Source organism: Leptodactylus fuscus, chromosome 2, assembly GCF_031893055.1.
Source record: "Leptodactylus fuscus isolate aLepFus1 chromosome 2, aLepFus1.hap2, whole genome shotgun sequence".
NCBI lineage: Eukaryota > Metazoa > Chordata > Amphibia > Anura > Leptodactylidae > Leptodactylus > Leptodactylus fuscus.
The window spans coordinates 150965755-150991759 of NC_134266.1; the positions used below are offsets into that span (position 1 = coordinate 150965755).

Genomic DNA, 26005 nt, shown 5'->3' on the forward strand with positions numbered 1-26005 from the left:
ACATGTTGCTCTGACTACATGACAGGCAAATAGGCTGTTCAGCAGCAGCAGCAGCACATGCTGGGGCTTGGGAGTGCTGGGCTTATTCCAGGATGAATAGCAATGTATTTTTGGCAAGCCACTTGCTTAGATCTGCAGTGTGCAGAGCACAAGCTCAGACTATCAGCTCTGACAGCGTATATGCATGAAGGAGCCTGGCTGTTTGCTACTAATGTGCATAGGAACATTCACTGGAGGGCCTGACTTACATAACGGTAAGAGAGGATTTATAGGAAAATATAGAGAAAGCTGCTGCACCGCTCTGGATACAAGACAAGGATTTAGAGCCTGTGATCTATGTGCCTATGAACCTGTCATTCTGTTCTCATCGCTTGTCATTTTATTAAGTTTATAAGGCTCCATGGGTAAATAACCTTGTCTCATGTTTCATCTCCAACAAAATATTAGCATTCAATGTACTCCTGTATTATTAATTTGCTAGTTTTGTTTATGTATTCATTGTTTATGATAGTTCTAAATATTTGATATAGTAAATAGCATTTCATCTAACAGTATAAGGGTCAGTGCACACAGAGTTTTTTGGCGCTGATTTTGACGCTAAATCCGCCTCAAAATCAGCCTCCAAAAAAAGCCTCCCAATAGAGTCCTATTGGGAAGCTTTTTTTAAAGGCTGATTTGGAAGTGGCTACAGCGTAAAAATCAGCGCTAAAAAACTCTGTGTGCACTGACCTTTAGGCTATTGGCGCACGTAGCGGGCCACAGCAAAAAAGCGCTGCAGGGAAAATCGACAGCAGAAACAAATTGCAGTTTTTCCTGCAGCACTTTTCACAGTAGGTTCGCAGAGTTTTCCTCTGTGGACTTTCTGCTTCAATTAAACCAGTGGGGAAACCACCGGTGTTTACGTAGGTATAATTGACATGAGCGTTTCCAAAAACAGCTTTTAAAATCGCAGTACTTGCACTGCAGGCATTTTTCAGCAATGTGTGGATGGAATTCACTAGAATCTAGAAATGTGTGTTTATGCCACATGGGGTCTCGGCCTTAGGCTAAGGCCTCACGTAACCATCCGCAGCCAAAAAGTGCTGCGTCACATACTGTACCTACATAAGCCTCCCAAGTACATACACATAAGTATAAACTACCAGATAATGGAGCTTTCCCCTGAGCTTTGCATTACCGAGCCATAGAAGTTCTATGTATGTTATTGCACACTTATTGCATATTGAGGCATATTTATTATAATTTTCTAAAAGTAAAACTGTCTTAGCTGCTCATAGCAACCAATCACAATATAGCTGTCATTTTTAAAAAATCAGAATTAAGAATAAAAACTGTGCTTTGGTTGCTTTGGGCAACTAAAATAATTTTGCTCTCAGACCATTTAATAAATCTACCCCACTGAGTTTGGTGCAGTTATAGTCCTAATCTGACATCTGGTCTGGAGAGATGCCATTGCAAGCAGGGTGGGACCATTAGGGTTTACTCACACACCCGTTTTGAGAAAACATTGAATTCAATATTTATCAATAGAAGTCAGACACTATTATGTCTACATTTGTGCTAATAGTTATGGTACACAGCATTTATAACCTATTTTTGAACAGTCAACACTAGAGATGAGCGAGTACTATTCGAAACTGCCGTTTCGAATAGCACGCTCCCATAGCCGGCGTGCAGGGGGTTAAGTGGCCGAACGCTGCATCCATTCATTCCTATGGGAGCGTGCTATTTTAAATGGCAGTTTCGAATAGTACTCGCTCATCTTTAGTCAACAGCAGAAAGAACAGAAAAGTATGACAGGCTAAACACTTTTGAAAAGTGTGGACCAGGATGAATTGTCTTAATTTACAACATATTTATAAAACAGAATAGAATGAATGTGGTGTAGATTTTCTTGTGCATTGTATATCAAATTTAAAATGGTGTAAAGCTTAAAGTGCAAAGTTCGACAGTATTGATAAATGTGCTACATTGTGTCTTTTCACATGTCCATTTCTTTTGATGGTCCATTTTCCACGGTCTTCAAAAAAACTGACTTGCACTAGCTTTGTCCAGGAAGATAGACATAGATAGTAGCATCTGTATGTACCTATTGAAAATTATGAGTTATATAATTTCTATAATGGTCATCGCATGGCAATTATTAACTGCCATGTGAATGATGGTTGTCTGCACGGTTGCATGGACACACGGCTGTTTTTCAGACATTAGGTCGTGCTATATTACAGCTATAAAAGAGGACCAGTTCTCTTAACTTGTCTGTTTTAGTAAAAATTTGCATTAGTGAGAAACAATTCTGGAGCATTGTTTCTTAAAACTGTATATGTTATTGTTCCTAGAATTGTCCTATCAGTGTTGACGGTATTAACTTGTATAGGGAAAGCGATGCTAGAACTCAAATATCAATTTATTTCTCAATGTTTACAAGGAACAGCCCAACTCAGAGTTATGAGAAAAGATGCTGCTGAATTGTTGTCTCGTGGAGACTGCAACTGAAACAGAAACTGTTGGGTGATCCTGCTTAACATTGTTATGTCGCAGTTACATAATGTCATGTGAGTCCTGGAGGTAATAGTAGCTACTGTATAGGTTGTGAAATGTTGTCCGTACCAATATCAAATCCAGAGAAAGCAACAGACATGATGTAACTGTAGACATGCTAAAGATTCATGTGAAAAGAAGATTGGGTGCAAATGATAAGAGAGATTGGGACAATGTCTATCTGTACTGGATATTGGTTTTCTATATAAATTTTTTGATCCTGAATGGATAATGAGAAACATGCAAATGAATTACTAAAATGCTTTAAACCTAAGAAAGAAAATGTATGCTCCAAAGTGCCATCCTTTGGGTTCAGTAATAGCGTAACAGTACAATTTGGTTGTATAGTCATAATGAAATGTATGAGAAGAAGCTGTAAGTCTCTTGCTGCCTGAGCTCCTCCTTAGCATTTTCTGCTCCTTAGAACATAAATGATGTAACATTCTTCTAAGAAAATACTTATGTAACATATAAAACCAAGCCGCAGAAACATCTAGCTCAGTCATGCATCAAGAGCTGAATATGGAAAAGAGACTCTAAGGGATTTTACAGTTTCCGTTCACAAGTGACAACCATACAAGGCAGTTTGCCTTTTAACAAGGGTTTGTTTACCAGGGGAACAATGCTGTTGTGAAGAAAAGGTAAGAGAACATTCTAAAATATTGACTGGAACATTGATCAAAGACATCAGAATAGATCAAAGGCATAGTATACAGATATCTTATTTTGCCAGTCCTTCTATTACACACCATTTTGCGTAGACTTTCTGCAGACATGCCTAACAATGTCATGCTTGCAGTAATTTAAAGAGTAACTGTCTGCTGGTACCATAACCTACAGAAAATATTATTTTCTGTAAGTATTATCTTTGCCATGTAAAGACTCTAAAATTTGTTTTGCGCTTTTATTGTTTGGTCCTATAAATATGTTTCCCCCATAGGCATGTGGCTCCCACAAACATCTATGTCCTTTACTTTTACTCCACATCCCCCTAAAGCTATTACAGCCACAAAGCCCCACATTATATGAGCTGCAGAGGTAGCAATTGTTACCAGGCCCAGGAGCCTCAGAAGTCCAAAGGCCTCTCTGCAACATAAGATACCAGTTTTACAGTTTATTGCCCCGTTACATTTTTTACATTGAGACCCAGGTGCTTCAGGCCTGTGCATGCATTTATTAGTAGAGCATGGCCATAACTTTAGTAAAGTCAGAAGAATTTTTTCCCTCATAAAATTGATTCCCAATAAGCAAGTGGACCTTTTAGCCTGATCATAAATAGATGTAGCTTACCCCTAGTTCATAGTGATATAGATTCCAAGTAACACCAAACTGGCAGGTCTAAATACTGCTGTAATGGTCTATAATATATCCTTATTATGTTCAAATATTACCACAACATAGTGACTGAATAATACCGCCATAATATGGCCTAGAAAGTTTACCACATAGACACCTACATTCCTTACTTTTACAGCACATACCCCACAAAGATTGCTATCGTAGCCACAATGCCCAATATGCCAGACATGTGGCCTCTCACGACTATTCCTCTTATAGAAAGCTAAAATGGGTAGGAATAACAGGCCACCTTACAACTGAGGCTGCCCTGCTGAGAACTCGCAATAATATCTGACTTTCCTCCACTTCATTGTTGTCACAGAGATATTTTGTAGATCCCAATGATCAATAACAGCTATGTGTATGACACTGTACGGTGAACAGTATGTTAAAACCACTCTCCTCCCAAATATTAAGTTAGGCCTGGTTCACATCTGTGTCCGGTATTCTATTTGGGGAGTCCGCTTGGAAACCCCATGAATGGAATACTGAATGCATTAAAAAGCGGTGAGCAGTAAAAGAACACGGACCATATAGACTATATTGGGGTCTCAGTATTTTCCATGCGGTGTCCACACGAATCATGTGGAGAAAAAAGTACTTCAAAAACTACTTTTCTCTTTGCATGATTCGTGTGGACACAGCGCGGAAAACACACAGACCCCATTATAGTTGATGGGGTCTGTGTGGTTTCATTGCTCACTGCTTTTTAATGCATTCGGTATTTCGTTTGGGGGTCCCCAAGCAGACTCCCCAAATGGAATACCGAACACAGATGTGAACCAGGCCTTAGAGCTGCTATTGTAAACTGGAAGCATCCAGGAGTAAAAACAGTCCAGCCATGATGTTGCTGCGTGTGATGTACTACAGTTACCTATTATCTGTTGCATCATTCACTACAGAGGACCACACTGCCTCGGGAAGTGACATCAGCATGCAAACTGCATCAAGTGCTAGGCAACAAGCTATTACTGAAAATACATTTACAGTATGTTGGTGACATTTTAGTAATTTGTGGAAGCATGTCAGTCAGTATTTAAATGTTAGTGTATAGTTGGCCTCAGAGAGAATTTTATTGGGGGGCCCTGGGCACCCCAGTCTGACACCAACTAAAGTGCCATTTAAAAATGTCATTATATAAGTCTTCTTCATCCACTGTTACTTGTTGGTCTTTCAATAATGTGCCCTACTGAATTACAGAATCCTAAGGGAAATACAAAAGAACAATGACTCGTGAAGAGGAACTACCTGATTGGCAGACGTCTCAAGAGTTTTATGAGAAATATGAGCCCAAAGAGATCCTAGGAAGGTAAAGACTTACTTGAAGGACAATAATAGCTTATTATCTATTCTATTAATACCTTTTAAATCTGTATCCACAGAGTATGCCATAAATGTCTGATAGATACAGGTCCCATCTCAGCAATTACCGCATTTAGGCTGCGACTCCACATTGCGGAAACGCAGTTTTCTTTTGTTGCAGATTTTGCTGCGTTTTTTTTAAACAAAGCCGAGAATAGCTACAAAAGGAATGGGAAACCTATAGGAAGCTCTTGTACTTCTACCTTCAGCTCAATTCACTCTTGGGTGTCACTCATAAAACACAGCAAAATCTGTAACAAAAAAAAAAAAGCAGTGTTTCCATAATGTGGGGCCTCAACCTTAAAGAATGTTCACCCATTTTATTTTATCCATTGGGCATGTACAATTTACTAGGAGCTGAGCTGGTGCCATAGTCAATAATTCTCCACAGTTTTACATGGTGGAGAACCGGTGGAAATGTCCACAATCAGAGATCGGATTGCAGGAAGTTTACTCTTCAGATCCCTCAGTCAATTGTGATCAAGTGCCCTTCTATTACATGTAGTATAAGTTAATGGATTTTACAATATACTGCAAAACATCGCAGTTTATTGTATCAAACCCTCTAAAGTTCAAATCCTTAGGGCAGGGGTCCCCAGCCATTGGTCCTCGGACCCGGACTGGACCATTGGAGGTTTTCCACCAGCCCGATAGTTTACACGTTACCATAGCAATGTGGCCTAGCACAAAGTATCCTGCTAAGGGCTCGTTCACATCTGTGCCCGGTCTCCGTTCATACAGGTTTCCGTTTCCTGCCAGAAACTGGGCAGGAGACAGAAACCTGCCGGCATTTTTCAAACCCATTCAAATGAATGGGTTTGAAAAGTGTCCGGCCGTGAGCGCCAGTGAGCGTTTTATGCTCTCCGCGTCAAAACCGTTTTTTTTTTACCGGACACAAAGTCGGACATGTAGGACTTTGTGTCTGGTTTAAAAAATAAACAGTTTTGCCACGGAGAGCTTAAAACGCTCACTGCCAGACCCCGTCTGACACGTTTCCGTCTTCTGCATGCGGAAGACAGAAACCTTAGAATGGAGACCGAATGCTGGTGTGAACCCAGTGTAAGACTGAGGCCAGCCTGCTGCCCCGCTACAGTGTAGCTGCTCAGTACACCATGCTACCTGATAGTTTACACGTTACCATAGCAATGTGGCCTAGCGCAAAGTATCCAGGATCGTTATCTAGCGATTTCCCATGTCCGCTCAGATGCTCATGTCACGCCCACTTGCCCTGCACAGCATCCTGGCAGAGAGCCTTCCTGGCCACATGGTGGAGCCCGTCTATAACCCCGCCCCCATATGAACACTTGGGGCCCACTGCCTTAGGGGGTCTAGTAGTAAATGTTAAAAGAAAAAAAAATAATTAAATGATACTGCTTTACCTAGATGACTTAAAAATTAATAGACAAAAACAAACATAAACACATTAGGTATCCCTAAGTCCAAAAATGCCTCAACTATGAAAATTTTTAAAATGTATCATATGCAGTGAACATGGGGAAAAAAAATGGTCGCTGTTATTTTGTCTTTTCACCTCCCCAAAAAATCAAATGAAAGGCTATCAAATGATCAAACATGCCCCAAGAATGGTGTAGATAAAAACAATAACTTGTCATGTAGAAGAGACACTTTGCACAGCTCCATTCATGGAAATATATGCCTGGTCTACAAATTTCTAAAAGTATTTTTCCTCTACAGTGAATGCCATAGTGGGAATAAAAAATCAAAAGTGCCAAACTGTCGGGGTTTTTTTTCTATTTTTGATCAAAATTCTAATAAAAAGTGATTAAAGCAATAGATATTTTCCATAATGGTATAACTAGAAAGTACATCTGGCCCTGCATACAAAGACTCCCTATACATATTTAAAATATAATGTTTTTGCCCGGACAACCCCATTAAGTGTTACCCCATTGCCATGCCATAACGTTATGTAATTCATAGATTGTATTGGCCAGTATACTTACATTGTACCATTACTCCAGAAGATTATATAGCCATGGCTTATGCTATGTGGATAATTCATTTTGATTGGGAGGGTCCCCAGACAATAAGCTTATTAGAGGTTGTTGGTCTCCCAGTGATCAGTTGTAAATGTTGCAAATGTTTAGTTTTCCTGTGGTACCCCTACCAGAGATATGGAGTTCATTGAAATCAATGGGCTGTCCACGCATGTTGGGCTCTCCAGAGCAAGAGACACTTTTTTCTGCTGCATTCCACTCTTTCTAGTATATAAGACACCCACCAGCCATCCACACATTTCTTTGAAGCTGCTGTATAGTCAGATATGTATTTTTTTATAGATGGGTTTACAGAGCTAAGTCTACAGTCTCCAATGGTTTAGCAATATTTCTGGTTCAAACTTACAATTTTCAGTAGAATTTATTTTACATCTGTTATGTGTTCTGTATTGTTACATTTCTCATTGACACTTTCTGTGCTTCCTGTAGAGGAGTTAGTAGTGTGGTACGTCGATGTATTTACAAGCCCACCAGGGAAGACTTTGCTGTCAAGATCATTGATATCACTGGTGATCATTTAACACCAGAGGAAATTACGGAGCTTCGAGATGCAACTATCAAAGAGATTGACATATTACGGAAGGTCTCAGATCACCCGAATGTCAGTGAGTAGGAAATTTTACTTTAAAAATGTAGAATCACTCTCTGTATGTTATAAGCTTTGTAACTAAATATGTGTAATATTATGGCCACAACTTGCCACACAAACTGGAAGTCAATGGGCTAGATAAAAAAAACAAGACAAATATGACACTGCAATACGTTTTTAAGTTTTTGCTGTAAGTATCTAGACTACATTTATTTTTGTAAAATTTGCAGCAGCATGCAGAAGTCAACAGTCTAGAGATGGAAAATCCCTTTAAAGCTAATGCCACACGTAGCGGCAGTGTTTCCTTAGGTATAATTCACATGCTGAATATTTGAAGAAGCGTTTTTTGCAAATTGCAGTCATAAGTCCCCATTCCAATGGAGTAATGCGCCGCTCATTTAGACACGTAAACACGTGTCAGAGTGAGGCGCTTCAAAACGGACTGGGAGGCTTTATAACCCATTGATTTCAATGTGTAGCGCGCGTAAGTCGGCACTCATTGAAGTCAATGGGATCTGTTTTGAAGTGCCTCGCTCCGACACATGTTTACATGTCTAAATGAGCGGCATGTTACTCCATGGGAATGGAGCCTTAGCCTATAGGAGATGTCCCATTAACAACAATTAAGGAATCACAAGAACAGGGGTCCCGGAGTTCACATAGATAGAGTGGTGGTACATATATATGACCACTGATTTGTTTACTTGGTGATCAATATCAGTTCCACAGAAGGGTGGTCGCACCTGCTCATACTACTGCTCCATACACATCTCTAGGCTAGGGATTCCAGTAATCTGACCCATACTGATCAGCAACTTTGGCATTGTTTTTGCTTATTTTTATACCATTCACATTTCATACTGTGTAACCTCTATGTTGTATAACCTGTAAATCTGATATACAATAAATTAGTTCTAGGTTTCTAATTCTTGGTCTCAGTGATCAAGAAGCAAAAGATGTTTTCCGGGCTAAAAATGTTGATGACTCTTCCAAAAAAACAGGTCATCAGTATTAGATTGAGGTCCAACATTGACCAGTTGTTATCAGCATCTAATACCCAGAGAATGAGCAGAAAGCAGACCCAAGTATACTTGAATGAACCTAAATTGCAATGACTCACTTCAGATATTGCATGTAGAACAGAGTTGTATGTTTCTTGTTCAATTTTCTGTGTATCAGCTGCTGAGAACAAGTGCTCAATAGGTGTATCAGGTATTGTTCCACCAGAAGTCTGATATTAGGGAATCCCTAATATCCGGGTAGGGACCAATTTTTGGGGTAGGTCCCTTTATGCTAAGGCCCCTCACAGTGAAATATAAGTACCGTATTTTCCGTACAATAAGGCGCACATAAAATACTTCGATTTCCTCAGAAATCGAAAGTGCGCCTTATAGTCCGGTGCGCCTTATATAAGGCTTGAAGCGGCGGCACGCGAGGAGTTAAGCGGCGGCCGCCGGCAAAGTCTCCATGCCGCTTCCATACATTGCAATGGGAGCGCGCTATTCAAATAGTATTCGTTCATCTCTAACTATTTGAATAGCGCGCTCTCATTGTAATGTATGGAAGCGGCATGCAGACTTTGCCGGCGGCCGCTGCTTAAAGGGATTCTACTAGAGATGAGCGAGTACTGTTCGGATCAGCCGAACAGTACTCGCTCAACTCTAGATTCTACCATTAAAAGAACTTCCCCATGACTACGTCGGAATAGCCTTAAAAAGGCTATTCGTCTCTTACCTCTTCCATAGCCAGCGCCGCCTTCTCCCTGAGCTGTGTTCGCGCCTTTCGTGTCCCCATCTGTTGTCTTCTTTGGGCCTCATGGATGACGCATGCGCAGTCGGCTCTGGCTGCGAGAGCCTGTTAGAGCCGACTGCGCATGTGTCATCCATGAGGCCCAAAGAAGACAGAGACAGAGCTGCGGAAGAAGGCGGCGCTGGCTATGGTAAAAAGGTAGGTGATCAAGAAGGAAGAAGTTCTTTTAATGGTTGAATCCCTTTAACTCCTCGCGTTCCGAGCGCTTCCATTCATTTCAATGGAAGCGTGCCATTGAAATGAATAGAAGCGACTGGCACGCGGGGGGTTAAGCGGCCGCCGGCAAAGTCTGCCGGCCACCGCATTCAATCACATATAAGACGCACCGGACAGCGCTGCGCCTTATAGTTCGGTGCGCCTTATAGTCCGGTGCGCCTTATATATGGACCTAGGCAGGACTATAAGGTGCTCATGGGTAATGCGCCTTATAGTCTGGTGTGCCTTATAGTCCGCAAAATACGGTAGGCAAAATAAATATATAAAATAAATAATAAATACATAGCCAGGCTCAGTTCACAGATCTTACTCAGGCACTGTCTTTTCTGGTTCTTGGAGAAGGGAATCTGAAGAATAGTCCTCTATGCCCTAATAAAGCATTTGGGCAGGAGTTATATTGAGTAACCTCTCATGTACTTAATTTTATTTCTTATTTAGACAGACTGTGAATATTTAAATTATATATATCATTTCTTTCTTTGTTTAAATGTGGCACTTTATGACAGCTACAGTGGATAGCAATTGACACAGAAATGCTATTGCCTAGTAGTCTCCTGGAAGTGATGAAGTGCAGCCTGTAACCCAAAGAATGACAGAAGAGGTGCACATAGAGTCCTATCTGTGGATAAACTGCTGTCACTTAATTCCCACTTATATGTCTGAACTTAAAAAACTGGAAGTGTCAAGACTGTTGTGTTTTTTCTGGTGGTCAATGTATACATTGATGTATGGTTATAGAAAAAATAAACTGTGTATAATAAAAACTTGATACAAATAATCTTTAAAAAACAAAAAAACTTTGCAAGTCTTCAGTAGGTGATACCTTTTTTAATGGCTAACTCATAATGATGACAGAATATGACGTTTCGAAGCTTCCTCTGAGCTTCTTCTTCAGATATAACCGAAGAAGAAGCTCAGAGGAAGCTTCGAAACGTCATATTCTGTCATCATTATGAGTTAGCCATTAAAAAAGGTATCACCTACTGAAGACTTGCAAAGTTTTTTTGTTTTTTATATTTTATAACCACTGGCTAACACGGTACCAAAACAAACATTTTCCTTTTAACAAATAATCTTGTAATATTCAAATTATATATTTGGACTAATTTATGCTAAAAAATCTGAAACCTAAAATACATGTTCTAAACAATGGTACACTAGGAATAACCACTTCTTAACACCTTATTCTTTGTTTATCTCTTACAGTCCAACTGAAAGACAGTTATGAGTCCCACACATTCTTCTTTCTTGTCTTTGACCTGTAAGTAAGGTTTATCTGTTACGTTATTTATTTGCATTTCATTCACAATCATTATCAAACATTAATAAACTTTAGGATATTTGCAGTAGAGGAGACTGTTTCATAACCTATACATTTTGCCAGATTTAGTTAAAGGACATCAGTTAGGTCAAAGGTTGGACCGGAGAGTCAGTAATGTAGAAAATAGGTCCCTACTTTTGAGGCCGTGGAAAGACAAGTGCATCCTTTGTTTTTTTTAATGTTAACATGCCCTTATCCAACAAAATTAGTTTACTGCCATCATTGTAGTAAAAAGTATTGGGTTCTTTGCAAAAAGCAGCAAAACCATGGCTTTATGGAGCAATTCTGCAGGTATCAGGCAGGAAACCTTGATAGTGTATAACAGCACCATGTGACTAGTCCCTAAGGAGTGCTGGCATGACAGCTGTTCTCTCTGTAACACTGCTCACATGAAACTTTCCTAGAATCAGTAGGGAAGCAGCATACTTGCCGGGGGCACCTTGTCTGGTACCGCATAACAGTTATTGGGTGACATGATATTTACCACTGTGGATTTATTCTTGGAGCACTGTGGGCTATAGATGCTGATATATCTGAGTAGGCACTGAAGCTGGTTCATGTAGTGCAGTGCTTGTCACTTGTATGCCATTCTAATGGGGTCATGTGGCCGTCGCTGATGTAAATCACTGGAAACTACCTAATGCATGCTAAACTGCTAACAGTATTAAGTAGGAGACATTAAAAATATCACAAACATACCTTTACTACTAGAAATTTTTGTAGTAACCCAGAAATAAAAGATGTTTTTTATCACTATGGAAATTGTCACCAGGTGCACTGAAGCCCACCTAAATCACTGCCCAGCATCATCTATTATCTCTGAATGATATATTTACAGCCAGGACAAGTCTATAAGCAGGAGATGTCAATGAAGTATAAGAAGAGGTGCTGGCAAGTGACTCAAGCAGGCTCTGGTGTGCCCTGTTGTACTTTAATGAGCTATGGATACTATAGCAATTTCTGAAAGTAAAGGTAGATGTTTGATGCTTTTTATGTTCTCTTTTTATGTTCCCTATGTTCTTATGTTCCGTTGATATAAGATTAACATGCATTATGTAGCTGACCAACTCTCTTTAATGCCCAGGCCCCACGGACCGGAAACGTTGCGATTTTGGAAATATTGCGGCGTTTTACAGTACTTGCAAAGTGGATGGGATTCAGCGAATCCCCACTTTGCGGAAAAAATCGCAGCGCGGACATGCTGCGATTTCCAAAACCGTTGCGCTTTTGAAAATCGCAGCATGTCAATTATATCTATGGAAACGCAGACGGCTTCCCCATAGATATAGGGGTCCATTCACAAAGAGGAAAATGGTGAGCAATTTGGTGTGGATATCAGAGCAGGGAATGAATGTGCTGGAACTAGATGATGACTGTCAAACTTAGGAAGAATTTCTATAAGAATAGAGGAAGATAGTTGTAGCTGCGAAATGTGTTAAAGAATTGCAGAAAACAGAACAGAAAACAATAAAAGCCATGAAAACTGCAAAACACAAAGTGACCAAATAAGTTACATTCATCTAGTGTAGGGTTACCCTTGGAAAGAAAGTTGTCAAAAACATTAAATTACCATTGGCTGAGAATGCGGATTTTACTCATGGGAGATAACTCTGTGTCACATAAGTGCTGGCTGTTGAGAACAAACCCAGGGGAACTAGCTATGACAACCATTTGTAATTCGCTATTGTGGAGTAGAGAAGTTAGTGGCTGCTATACAGGTGCTGATCCCTAACACCCACAAGGGTCAGTATACTTTTCGCATGTGGGAGAAAACCCACACAATGAAGAACATACTAACTCCTTGTTACCCTTAGTCAGATTTGATCCCAGGATTACAATTCTACAAGGCAATAGTGCTAACCACTGAGACACTGGATTTGTAACCATCTAAGTCTAAGTTCACACCTGGGAGATTCTGTTCCCCATTCCGCTTGAAAAATGCAGAGAGAAAAGAACTGGTTTTCAGGCGGAAACCTGGCAGACCCTATAAAAGTCATTATAGTATTTTTTTTTAAGCAGATTAGGTTTCCGTTTAAGAGGTCCCCAAGCAAACCCCTGAACGGAAACCCAAACACAGGTATGAACCTAGTGTCAGGTATATGATTACTTTGTAATGTGTCATTTTGTCGGTATTTTAACTCATAAGTTGTAAAGTGCTGTGGAATATATTGACGCTATGTCAATAAAATGTATTAATATTTTTATATGATCACCTTTACTCTTCTATAATGTTACTTAGTAATATATCTGTGCAGGAGCTTGCTACAATTGATGATGTTTATTTGGTCATTTTGCACTGGTTATATTTGTTCCAGATTTACTTGGGTGCTGCATGTATTTGTGCACCATTTACACCCACTGTCAAACCTATAGATACTTAGTTTTTATCATTACAGTATCTTATGCATTTTACTATAAAGGAACTGGATTGTATAACTGTTTTGTATGCATCGGTTATACAATTCTATTGCACTAAAATAGCATACGACGCCTGGCACTAATGTGTACAAGACCTAATTTAACTTCTAGGAAATGTGACACTGAAGAATGTAAACTGGTAATTTGTGATGAATCCATGAACATTGTTGTCAGGTGGTTATAGTCATTGTCCTGCAAAATAAACAGAAAACACATCTGATGCCTAGAATCAGTGACTCTACTTGCAAAAGCTATGGATTTACTATGTGTATTTAAGCTTGGCTTCAACAAGTACATATCTTCCGGATATTTTGGCTATTACAGTGGCGTTCTTTCCTTGCATTAGCATTGTGGGAGGTCTAGACCGTTCATGTACATCTCCCTCTAGGAACACAGGGAATCTCTTGGATGTCACACTTTAGCTGTTGAATGGGGTTTATGAATGTCATTCTAATGAGCTTAAAATATCTCTCCAATGCCAAATGGTTCTGTGTGATTCTCTCTAATGCATTCTGTACATTGTTGGGTCTGATACCTGCCATGTTGTCCGTATAACAGCTGCACCCGGAAACCTCTGATGGTCAGCTACAAGCTCAGATGTCCCTGTACCCTTTACAGTGACCCGTTATAATTACCCAACATGCTATTTATACCCTGTGTCCTGTCTGCCTGCAAGGGAGACCTTTGCAATAAGTCCTCCTCCAGGCACATTTTGATCCTGACACTTTAGATGAGTCTGTTTAATACCAAACTGACCAGACACAAATCAGTCCATTATATATCTAATGCTCCTTCAAATGGGTTTAAAAATGTCATCAAATGCTCAGTTTCATCTGAAAGCATAATCCATTGAGATGATAAAGAAGTAACATAATTAATCCTTGTTACTACTACATTATTTGATTTACACTTAAAGTACCCATCAATCTGCATAACTGCAAATAATGCGAGCTACCCCTTTAGTGGTGGCTGGTGCAGCTAGACTTTTTGGATTTTCTAACTTTTTAAAAAATTGATGATTTATCCTGAGGCTAAGGCCCCATGGGATGTCCCCCAGCAAAAAAGTGCTGCGGGAAAAACCGCAGTGTCAATGCATTGTGGCTTCTCCTGTACCGCTTTAAACCGAAAGTTTGCAGAGTTTTCCTCTACGGACTTTCTGTTACAATTAGAGGTATGTTCACACAGATGTTTTGACACAGAATCCTGTATGCCACCACTCCTTAGGGTCTAGTCACATGGTGCTGTTATATTAAGGTTTCCTGCCTGATGACTGCAGAATTTCTCCATAAAGCTCTGATTTTGCTGCCTTTTGCAAAGAACCCAATACTTTTTACTACAATCTTACTCGAATGATAGCAGTAAACTGTAATTTTGTTGGATAACGGCATGTTCACATTTAAAAAAAACATTTTCCTCTGTGTGAATGGACCCTAACAGTTCCTGAAGAGTGTGTCTCAGCTGACACAAGCTGGGTATAACATTGGGCACTGAAATGGCGTATCTAATTGCAATTTTCTCTTTTGACTGTCAGCTCTGCATACATTTCTGGAAACAGAAAATGTTCCCTAAATCCTTTCAGGGGTGCAGATTCCAAAATCGGGTCACATGTTTGCGGATTCCACTTTACTGGCATTTCGGGGTCTTTGCAATAATGTGATGGTGTCCAAAAACCACGCCATCTAAATCTGTGCTCCAAAAACCAAATAGCCTTTCTTCCCTTCTGTGCCCAAAAAGGTATTTATACCCACATGTGGCATGGGCACTGAAATAGCAGATATCTAGGAAAATATCAACTTTCATTTTGCATTATCCATTGCACATTTATTATTAAAAAACAAACAAATATCTCTTGGGTCAAAATGCTCATTTTATCTCTTAATATATTCTATGAGGGGTGTAGTTACCAAAATGGGGTCACTTTTGGGGGGTTTCATTGTATTGGCACTCTAAGGACATCTTGCTTATCTAATGTGTCTCTGGAAGGGACGTCCCTAGCACCTATAACTAGATGGGACACACCTAGTAGAAGTAACTGTAGAGAGACTTTTCAGACAGAATGCAGCATTTTTTATTTTTTTTTTTTTATTAAAGTGCATTACATTTTTGGCCAGAATTACATGCTTCTAGTTAATGAGATCGTGTTGTCTGAACAGTTACTGACCATTTAAGAACATGCCAAGCAAACTATTAAAATGCTAATTCTCCAGCCTTCACATTGCCCCCCTTAGGGTCTAGGGCCCGGAAGTGACCCTTTGCACCCTCTATAGCTATACTCCTGCCAACTAGACATTCCTTGCAAAGCTGTGAGGTGTTAATGATTATGTGCATCCACTTTCTTCTGCTCACATCCCCAGAAGAATCATATCAAAAACTAAAAACTTTCACTTTCTTGTCAAGGCTCACATAAATGCATCAATTGATTTTGTGTTTTAGGGGATTTTGCAGTGACTTAAATTACATGTTGGTACCTCTTCTCACTCTCAACTCTTGTCTCTGCTGGACTCTTCCACACAAGGAAACATGGCAGCAAATGAATTTAAATGCAGAATAGTCATTTAATTGATACATTTTTCCATTAAAATATACAAAGTATAAAAATAAACATGGTAAATTACCGTATTTTTCGGACTATAAGACTATAATTTTTGGGGAAAAGAAGGGTGCGTCTTATAGTCTGAAGGTGGCGCCTGGCATCCGCTGTAATAGAGAGGCGGAAGCCGGCAAGTGATAGACGCCATTACAGGTGCCGGGGCCTGCGACATCGCTGCGCTCCTCTGCCTTGCATGAAGCCAGCAGCGGCAGGGGCTCCTCCTTCCCCCCGCCGCTGGCTTCATGAAGGGCAGAGGATCGTAGCGATGTCTCAGGCCCCGGCGTCTATCCCTCCCCGGCATCCGCCTCTCTAGTACAGCGGATGCCGGGTCAGTATCCGTGGCCCCTTCTCCCCCGGGGCCGGTCCCCACCGGCCCCGTACCTCTGAAGTTGCAGGCCGGCTCCTGCGCGGCGATATCGCAGGAGCCGACCTGTCCGGGTGACAGCCGGGAGCCTAATGAGGCTCCCCGGTCTGTCACTGCTATATATTAGTATTGCGGTTGGTCTCTATGACCAGCCGCCGTAATACTAATATACAGAATGTCCCATAGACGGCAATACAGTTGTATTGCCGTCTATGGGACTTGCGATCAAGTGACCGCAGGTTCAAGCCCCCGGGGGGGGGGGGGGGGGAATAAAATAGTTAAAAAAAAAAAAAAAAGCTTTAAAAATATGAAATAAATAAAAGTTCTAAATCACCTCCTGTTTTTTTTTCAATACAAGGTGATCTAAGCAATAGATATCCCCCAAAATGGTATAACTAAAAAGTACAGCTGGCCCCGCAAAAAAAACGCTCTATGCGTCCCCGTACAGCTGCAGGGTCACCTGTCAATGTGGCCTTGCAGCTGTTGCAAAACTACAACTCCCATATATTAAATATTTTACCAGTTTTTGCTTCAAAATTTTTTTTTCCCTATTTTCCTCCTCTAAAACCTAGGTGCGTCTTATAGTCCGAAAAATACGTGTATAATTTTTTTTATAGGATGAAGAGAGGGGAACTGTTTGACTACCTTACAGAACAAGTCACCCTTAGTGAGAAGGAAACAAGGTAATGTCCTAACCTCTTGGCTTGAAAGGGAAATTGAAGGTGAAATTAAATGGAGTCTGTCAGTAAGAAAAACATATCACAGCACCCTGTAGTGCTCCTTGTACACACTCTGAACATGCCTTTGTTATTCAGCATTGCAGCTCCATGTTTTATTTATATGCAAATTAGGTGAAAAGGGCTTTTAGAGCATTTCTTTTGTCCTCCCTGGGCTTTGTTCTGCTCTATAGATTACCTCCACTAACTGACGCTCATGGGGGGAGGGGGGACTGTCAATCAAATCATGGTGAGTGGAGCTATAGCACAGAGTGAAGCCTGGGGAAGATAAACTCCCAAAAGCACATTACCTAACTTGCATATGAATGTAAGTATAATGTGCATCTGTTTATGCATGGAAATATTATTTATTGTCATAAAAATAAAGAATATTGTACACGTAATCAAGAATGCTCTGCTTACTGTATAGCAGCCAGGCAACATCACTGCAGCTCAGAGCTATTTCAAGACAGTGGGAGCTGAGATACAGTGACAGTGCCCAGATTCTATATACTGTATATAAGTAACTTTTGTAGGACAGGCACTGGAAGTGGCTCCATACAGCTGATGAGGGGGTGTTCCTTACCGCCCGGCGATGACACTGAGCGATGAGAAACGCCCTTCTCCTCTTGACTGTACTCATCCATAGACGAGTACTGGGGGGCCGTTCCTCACCGCTCAGCGTCATCGCTGGGCGGTAAGGAACGCCCCCTCTGACAGTATAGCGCTACACGCTACACAGTACTGTGAGGAGGGGCGTTCCCAGCTAGACTGTCTGGAATGCACTTCTAACCGTGAAGAGCTCTTTGTAATGGCACTGATAGCTCTTCACCTGGGGCACATAACGGGAAAGTCGATTTCAGTGCACTGTTGGCAATTCTAGCGATATATAAATCCGCAGGTGCCCAAGGACATGAAAGTTCCTCTTTAATGTCTAATATCATCGGCCCATTTTAAGAAGGATACATGTAAATGAAATCTTAAGTTACAGAAAGTGATAAGAAGGTATAATCATTTAATACTGCACCTGGCAGAAAGATAATGCGAGCCCTGCTTGAAGTTGTTGCTTACCTGCATTCCCTGAATATCGTTCACCGAGATCTGAAACCAGAAAACATTCTACTGGATGATGACATGAACATCAAGCTGACAGATTTTGGATTCTCTTGTCAGATTGCTGAAGGAGAGACACTAAAAGGTAAGACAATGGGTCCTTTAATGATGCAACACAACTCTCATGGCAGCTGTAATAAAGCTGAACAAGCTTCGACAGGTAGTGAATGATATGTCTGCTGCTTAGTGTGAACCTACAATGCACTAATCATTACTGACATCCTGCTGTAATTCTTTTCACTCTGTTAGGCTCTGTTCATATGTATAGGCTTATGTTTAACTTGCACATTTACAAGGTGTCAGCATATATACTTAAATAAGTCAGATATTGAGGTTGGATGCATATGTAGTTTTTGTTGCTTTTTTAATGAAGATTTTGCATTAGTGCTGGTTCTGGTTCCATAAGTAGCTACACATCTGAACCTGCTTGGAACGTGACCAGGACAAAAAAAATCTGTAAGCATGTAATGTGGAGTATAGTTGTATCCACCAGACGTTGCTTGTAAGGCACTGGGGTATGTGCTAATGAGGATGTGTGGCCAGTTCCTCCTGCTCATGTCCATGACCAGAACAAAAAAAATCTTGAAGCACCTGAGCAACCCCATCTTTTCCACAAACTTTACCCATTATGCTCTGCTATCTCACTAATGTGATCGACCAAGATTCTCTTTCCTCCAGGAACACCTGAGGCAGAGACCTGCAGCCTCCATCAGCACCTGATTCTAGGACACTTCACGTTTTAGTGAACTATGTTGTGAGCATAGTAGTACAGAGTACATGGCACTCAAGTAACTTGCAAAAAGTGTAGGATATTTATTCTAGCACACAGACTACCTCATATTACCTTCCTCATCTCGGCTCCCAATTAGAATTCATCGAGGAACATGGCAGGGTTGTCCCCTATACCCCACACTTTTTATGCTTGTATGAAACTCCTAGTAGTACTAATAAGAAGCAACCCCAACATATTGGGTGCTTGGATGGGATAATCTGGTTATAAGGATAGCTTGACAACCTTGTACTGACTACATTCCCTTAAAACTTTCTTATTTAGATATAGCCATTAGTTCCCAATTGAGTGGTTTTGAAATGGCAAACTACAACCCACTACTTTACCCATAAGTCAGGACTAGAGATGAGCGAACAGTGAAATATTCGAGATTTGATATTCGTTTCGAGTAGAGCCTCAATATACGACTACTCGATCGAATATCGAATCCCATTATCGTCTATGGGAAAAAAATGCTCGTTTCAGGGGAAACCACTATTCGACTAAAGGAGAGTTGCCAAGTCCACGAGTAGCAGGAGGAGAGTGTTTAGGAAGAGCGGTGTGCAGTTAAAGCACACGGATCCTATTATAGTCTATGGGGTCTGTGCGCTTTATAGACTGAAGAACTATAAATTAAAAAATATGGAAAAAAAATATTAAAAAATTCTATAAAATTAATTTATAAAAAGATAGTCTTATTTGTCATTAAAAAAATGCTGCATTATTTTGTTAACCCAGGAAATAAAAATGTTAGGGCCAATAACCCTAAAAAATTGCTGAAAAAAGTTAATTTAGGACCAAAACTATATATAGAATCTACCCTGTTTATAAATTTGTACTTTATTTTTTATTCCACAAAGAAATATGTGGCACTCCAGGATACTTGGCCCCTGAAATTCTTCAATGCTCCATGGATGAGTACCATCCAGGTTATGGTAAAGAAGTGGACATGTAAGTTAATACATTTAATTTAAATTAAATTTAATTGTACAAGGTAACAAAGCTAGTGGGCTGAAAAAAGGTAAAATGTTGTATACTTATTAAACTGTAAGATACAGAATGTCTCTATTGCAGTGACAAATGTAAGTGAGCTTTATAGACCTTATGCAGATATACTGTACTATAAATGTGTTTTACTATGCATTATTTGACAACTGTACTATGAAACATGAAATTGTCTTTGACTTTTTTATCTGCAGGTGGAGCAGTGGAGTGATCATGTACACCCTATTAGCAGGCTCACCCCCATTTTGGCACAGGAAACAGATGCTGATGTTACGAATGATTATGACTGGAGACTATCAGTTTGGTTCACCAGAGTGGGACGATCGATCAGACACTGTTAAAGACCTGGTATAGCATAATCCTTATGTTTTAAATCACTTTCATTCTAAATGTAATCTAAGGCCCGGTTCACATCTGCGTTCGGTAATCTGTTCGGGGAGTCCACATGGGTCACCCCGAATGAAATACCGATCCCATAGACTATAACGGGGTCCGTGTACTTTCCACGTGGTGTCTGCACGAGTCATGTGGAGAGGAAAGTAGTTCATGAAGTACTTTTCTGTCCGCATGTTCTGTGTGGACACCGCGCGGAAAGCATACGGACCCCATTATAGTCTATGGGTCCATGTGCTTTCATAAGCTCACTGCTTGCCAGTGCGTTCGGTATTCCATTCGGGGGGGTCTCATGTGGACTCCCTGAACAGACTACCGAATGCAGATGTGAACCAAGCCTATATTAGTTTTATAAATATATCAGATTACCACCATAATTGTATATAGGTTGGAGTTGTGTGTCTCCTATACAATAGTTATATAGCAAATATGTCAGTACTGAAGGAACATTATCAGACTGTGTGGGGACATACACAGCATTCATACATTTTCATGAAGAATGACAAAGCAGAGCTTTGGGGTTTTTTGCTTTTGTTTTTTGTTTTGTTTTTTAGAAAATGTGATCTAGCATTAAAGGGGTATTCCCACCTCACATACTCATCAGTCTTTACTGCTGTAAAATCTTCTTTCTTCCTGGTTTCTTGCATCATTTGGTGGGCGGGGTTTCACATGCAACCTGCCGTTTAGCTCCGCCCCCAAATTCATGTGTAGCTCCACCCACCCATAATGGACTATGAAGTACAGGCAGCAGCAACTCCATTCTGTGTTACATACAGACACTGCCTGTCTCTGCCATAATGAACACAACTGAATTAGCTAGCCTGATAACTGGGAGAACAGAAGAAATGAAAGCAGCTCCTCTCCTCTATCTGCTAACAGGAAGCTAGGTCACGTGGTGCAGACACAGGAATAGCTAGAAACACAGGCTCGCTTCCTGCACTTAGCCCCTCCTCCCTCCCCCCTGAGAGCAGCAGATACATCACTTGACTCATGAGCAGCTAAGTCAGGGCTGTGGCCACAATGAATTGAATAAAGTAAGATAGTGGACAAACAAAGCAGTTTTGCTGAAGCAGTGTATTTAGGAAAAGTCTTAAATCCACATTAACAAGCAGTATAGATAGGATCCTTGTGATGGGACAACCCCTTTAACTTACAAGGAATACAAGTATTTACTATAATAGACATATTAAAAAAGTCAATCAATTTCTATATTAAAATTGGGTTGATGATTAGCAGTTCGCTATAGGTCGAGGTTTAGAGATGCCTGGCGACTAGTGGTCATTGCCAGGAGTGCTCCTGCTCCAGTGGCATGCTTATAATGTAGGAAAACTACGCAGTTATAGAGTTAGTGGGTGGAGGGCACGATTAACTTCTGCTGCTTCCTGACATTGATCTACTGCATTTTTCTGCAGCTGCAATAGGGTAAAAGGATCTTTACAACTTAAATTGAGTTCAATAGTATTTGTATTCATCGCTGTATATGGAGTTCTCCTTAGTGCTAACTGTAGGCAGGATGTTATACTCAGGGTTTTATAGGGCAGTGATTCTCAACCGGCAGTATGCCCCACAGTCCCTGGGGGTACGCACCTTGGCTAAAAACCACTGGTCTATGTTACATGCTTCACTGTAGGCAGGTCCCCCCCCTCCCTGCCCTGGATGGATGCTCACGCATGGCTAGGGCTGTCTAATGGTGAGCGGAAGTTGGAGAACAGAATCATGGAGCATGGTAATGAATGACAAATGCAGCTTATCACTCACTTTCAGGGCACCAGGAACTGCACTGAGCGCCTCCTCAGTACCAATGGAAGCGCTGATTGTGCTGATGGCCATATGCAGACCTGTGTCCTGGGGTTCGGTGGGTCACGGGGTGGGTCTTGCTACAATTTGGGGCCTTACAGCAATGGCGTAACTAAAGTCTTGTTGGTCCCTGTGCAATCTTTTGTCTAGGGCCCCCTACCTCATCCCTACAGCAAATTTTTGATAGTGATGGTTACAGGAGCTAAGGAGTTTAACCAATCTTCATGTGGTAAGGGTAATTTGTGGGTTTCCTTGGTTATGGGCCAGATTGCTGGCAGTCATCTGGGAGAAAAAAAAATAGCTAGGGCAGTTATGCCTCCATTGAACAGTGCCATGCTCATTGGGAGGGCACATCCCAAGCACAAAAATGTGCTGGTCATGACTCTTTTTTTTGTGACATAACCAACACATTCTGTATTCATATCACATAGGGATCTCAGCTGTTTCAGCATTTTTTTTCTTTATATTGAAAACAGTATTACGCTATGTGCCACTCGGCATCTTGTTTTTATCATTTGTGGAATACATATGGATTAAAAGAGCGGCATAAGAGATTTGCCAGCTCTTCCAGGAATTCTGTAGCTTCCCAGATATGCCAAGAAAGCTGGCATATATAAAATAACAATGAAGTTATATTGTTACCATAAGATGGAAGTAAAAAATATTATAATTTTTTTTATTTCAGATTGCACGACTCCTAGTAGTGAACCCAGAAAGGCGTCTAACAGCTGAGGAGGCACTAGCACATCCCTTTTTCCAACAATACATAGTGGAAGAAGTGCGCCATTTCAGTCCATACAGGAAGTTTAAGGTAAATCTGCAATCCAACTTCATATACATTTAAACAGGTTTAAACCACCTAAAATCATATTGTTTTTCCTAGTAAACTTGAGCAGACTGAGTTTATGGATAACGGGTATTGCCTGGGTCATCGGCCAAACTTTTCCATAAATGGGCAGTGCTGTATTTTCTACATACAGTGCTTTGAATTTCCCTCTTCCTTCTTTGAATTTGACACTATGGGGAGCTTATGGCACACAAATCTATAGTGGTGTGATGTTAATATATATTCAGCATTACTATGGTCTGTCGGAAGACTTTTTATCCTACTGCTATTCAAGAAGAGGGAATATTCTCAAAAGCAAGGCAAGTCCCAAAATATTCTATTAAATTAAAATTATTATCTGAGGAGCCAGATGCTTTTCAGTTTTCCCTGCTCATAGGCCAAGTAAGCACACTTACAAAGTAATCTCTAGGTACAATAGGCATCCATGAATATATATATAGGTAATAAAAAAGAGCCACGATGAAAATTCTGCCTGGTTAAAAGTCGCCAATAACCAGACCTGGGGTACAACTGCTTTACACCAATTATGGAGCAATTCTAGGTAGATTTATTCTTTGTGGGTATTAAAAAGATAAAATAATTTATTGAATAAAAATTCTCTATTTGCAGGTGGTCTGCCTAACAGTTCTGGCCTCTGTCCGTATTTACCACTACTACCGTAAAGTGAAGCCAGTTACCAAGGAGATTGTAGCACGGGACCCATATGCAATCAGGCCCATTAGGAAGATGATCGATGCTTGTGCATTTAAGATCTATGGACACTGGGTAAAGAAGGGAGAGCAGCAGAACAGAGCTGCCCTCTTTGAAAACACGGCAAAGGCCATTCTACTGTCCCTGGCTGCAGAGTCCAGTATATCTTAAGATCTTCATCAGGACAAAACAAGTATGCTTGCTCACTTAAAGCATGCACAGAGTGATAGCAACTTCAATACAAATATATGTGTGTATGTAAATATATTTATTCAATATTCATACAATGTAAAAAATAAGTATAAAGTTATTACCTTATTTTTTGTAAACTATATTTTCAATCAGATAAAGTGTTTACATATAGCTAAGTTATGCCATCACTTTTGGGACCCCCACCAATCCTGAAAATGAAAAGGCAACGTATAGATATTGCAGCTTGTTCACTATATTCTAGTAACTGGTGATATCATTTGCTCATCTGAATAAATACAGAATCAGGCATAAACTGGTCTTAGTTGAAATACATAGTTGATTTAATAAATAGGTGTACTAAGAATTCCCCAAGGCTCCATTCACACTGCAGAATCTGCTGCTGATTTTTCAATGGGAGGCAGAGATCGGAGCAAGACATTGAAAAAAATCTGCTCAATCTTCCCATGGAGTCGACGGCTACGCTAATGTGGTTTATTCATCTGGGTTTAATCAGCAGTGGAAAGCAGTCTGCCGCAGGGAGGAAAATGAAGGGGAATCTGAAGCAGATGACCATCTCAAATTCCTCTTCAATTCCTGTTGTCTGAACAAGCCATGCAGGATGACCCTTCGTTCACATCTGCATTTGGTAATATGTACGGGGAGTCTGCATGGGGACCCCCTGAACGGAATACCAACGCAGATGTGAACGGGGCCTTACTCCCATGACCATATTTAAGGTCTACTTGCAGAGTTTGTTGGAATTGTAATATAACAGCACACAGACCTATTGCCAGTTATTACATTCATATACACAGCATGCACTGCTCTGGTCTATTTTTGCAGTACTATTTTTCTGGTCTCAATATTCAGTTCTCACTGACAACACATGGACTTGCACCCAATTTTTTTTTAACTCCTCCATGGCATGCAGAAACACCACATACAAAAAAAAATTGACTGTGTGGATAGGCCCTGCCTGTAGTTCCATGTCAATGAACTGTTTCTTGATGGTTACTATTAATTGTATCGAAATTCTAAATCATTCACTGTAAATTTATTTGCTAGACAATAAACCGTTCTGTCTACTGTCTCCAAATGCTTATTTCCAAAATTTGTTTCCCACATTACATATGGAGATAAATAACAATGTCAGCAAAACTGAATGATTATATTAGAGAACATAAGAAGTATATTGTCAGTTATGTAAAAAAACTTTTCCATTCATTATATTGCCTTGTGTGAGCATCAACATACTGTGACCTTTTGTTTAGGGTTTTAAATACAGGTTTCATTGTTAGGCTTTCACTTGCGCAAAAAAGTTTACTGCTTTCCCAGCTACAGGTGTGGGTGTTAGGAACAACTTCCTGGTAAATTATTTTTTTCTCTTGCAGTGACAACAGGGAAAAGTACTGGTATCTGGTATCACAGCTAAGCTGTATCACTCAAGACTTGGACGCAGTGTCCTGGGAATATTTCATTTTTCAGCCAAGCCCTGACACAGCACCACAGTAAATCTTGGTTTCTTATATGCCAGCCAAGCTGTGGCACTTGATGAGCCATAAATTGTGCAACTCAGAAGTAGAACCCAATGCCCATCTGGCATTCTAAGTTATTAGCCTCAGTAGTTTTTGTATATCCTGGGTTACAGAGATTGGGGAATCGTTAGAATAACAAATCACAATTGCTGAACATCAATTGGTGGAAAACATTTTTCTAGGGATACAGTGGCAGATCGAAGCTGGAATACTTACAACCTTCATAGAGAATTCAGAAGGTGTATAAAATGAAAACTATTATATGGATTGTAAAGTGGGCCCAGACATGTAATGTACTATTGTAGCAACTCATTCATATGGTTCCAAAAATTACAGCGCTCTCTAATTTACCATTCCTTATCAAAATAAGTGTCAGCTTACC

At 40.4% G+C, this 26005-nt stretch overlaps 1 protein-coding gene across 1 annotated transcript; it reads left to right on the plus strand.

Annotated features, from left to right (window-relative positions):
* The first annotated feature begins 111 nt into the window (after positions 1 to 111).
* PHKG1 (phosphorylase kinase catalytic subunit gamma 1) lies at positions 112 to 25178 on the plus strand. Its single transcript, XM_075264916.1, has 10 exons — positions 112 to 254; positions 5080 to 5188; positions 7689 to 7864; positions 11080 to 11134; positions 17184 to 17249; positions 18317 to 18480; positions 20025 to 20115; positions 20364 to 20517; positions 23045 to 23170; positions 23816 to 25178. The coding sequence occupies exons 2-10, from the start codon at positions 5106 to 5108 to the stop codon at positions 24065 to 24067; spliced, it is 1167 nt and encodes a 388-aa protein (XP_075121017.1). The 5' UTR covers positions 112 to 254; positions 5080 to 5105; the 3' UTR covers positions 24068 to 25178.
* The last annotated feature ends 827 nt before the right edge of the window (positions 25179 to 26005 follow it).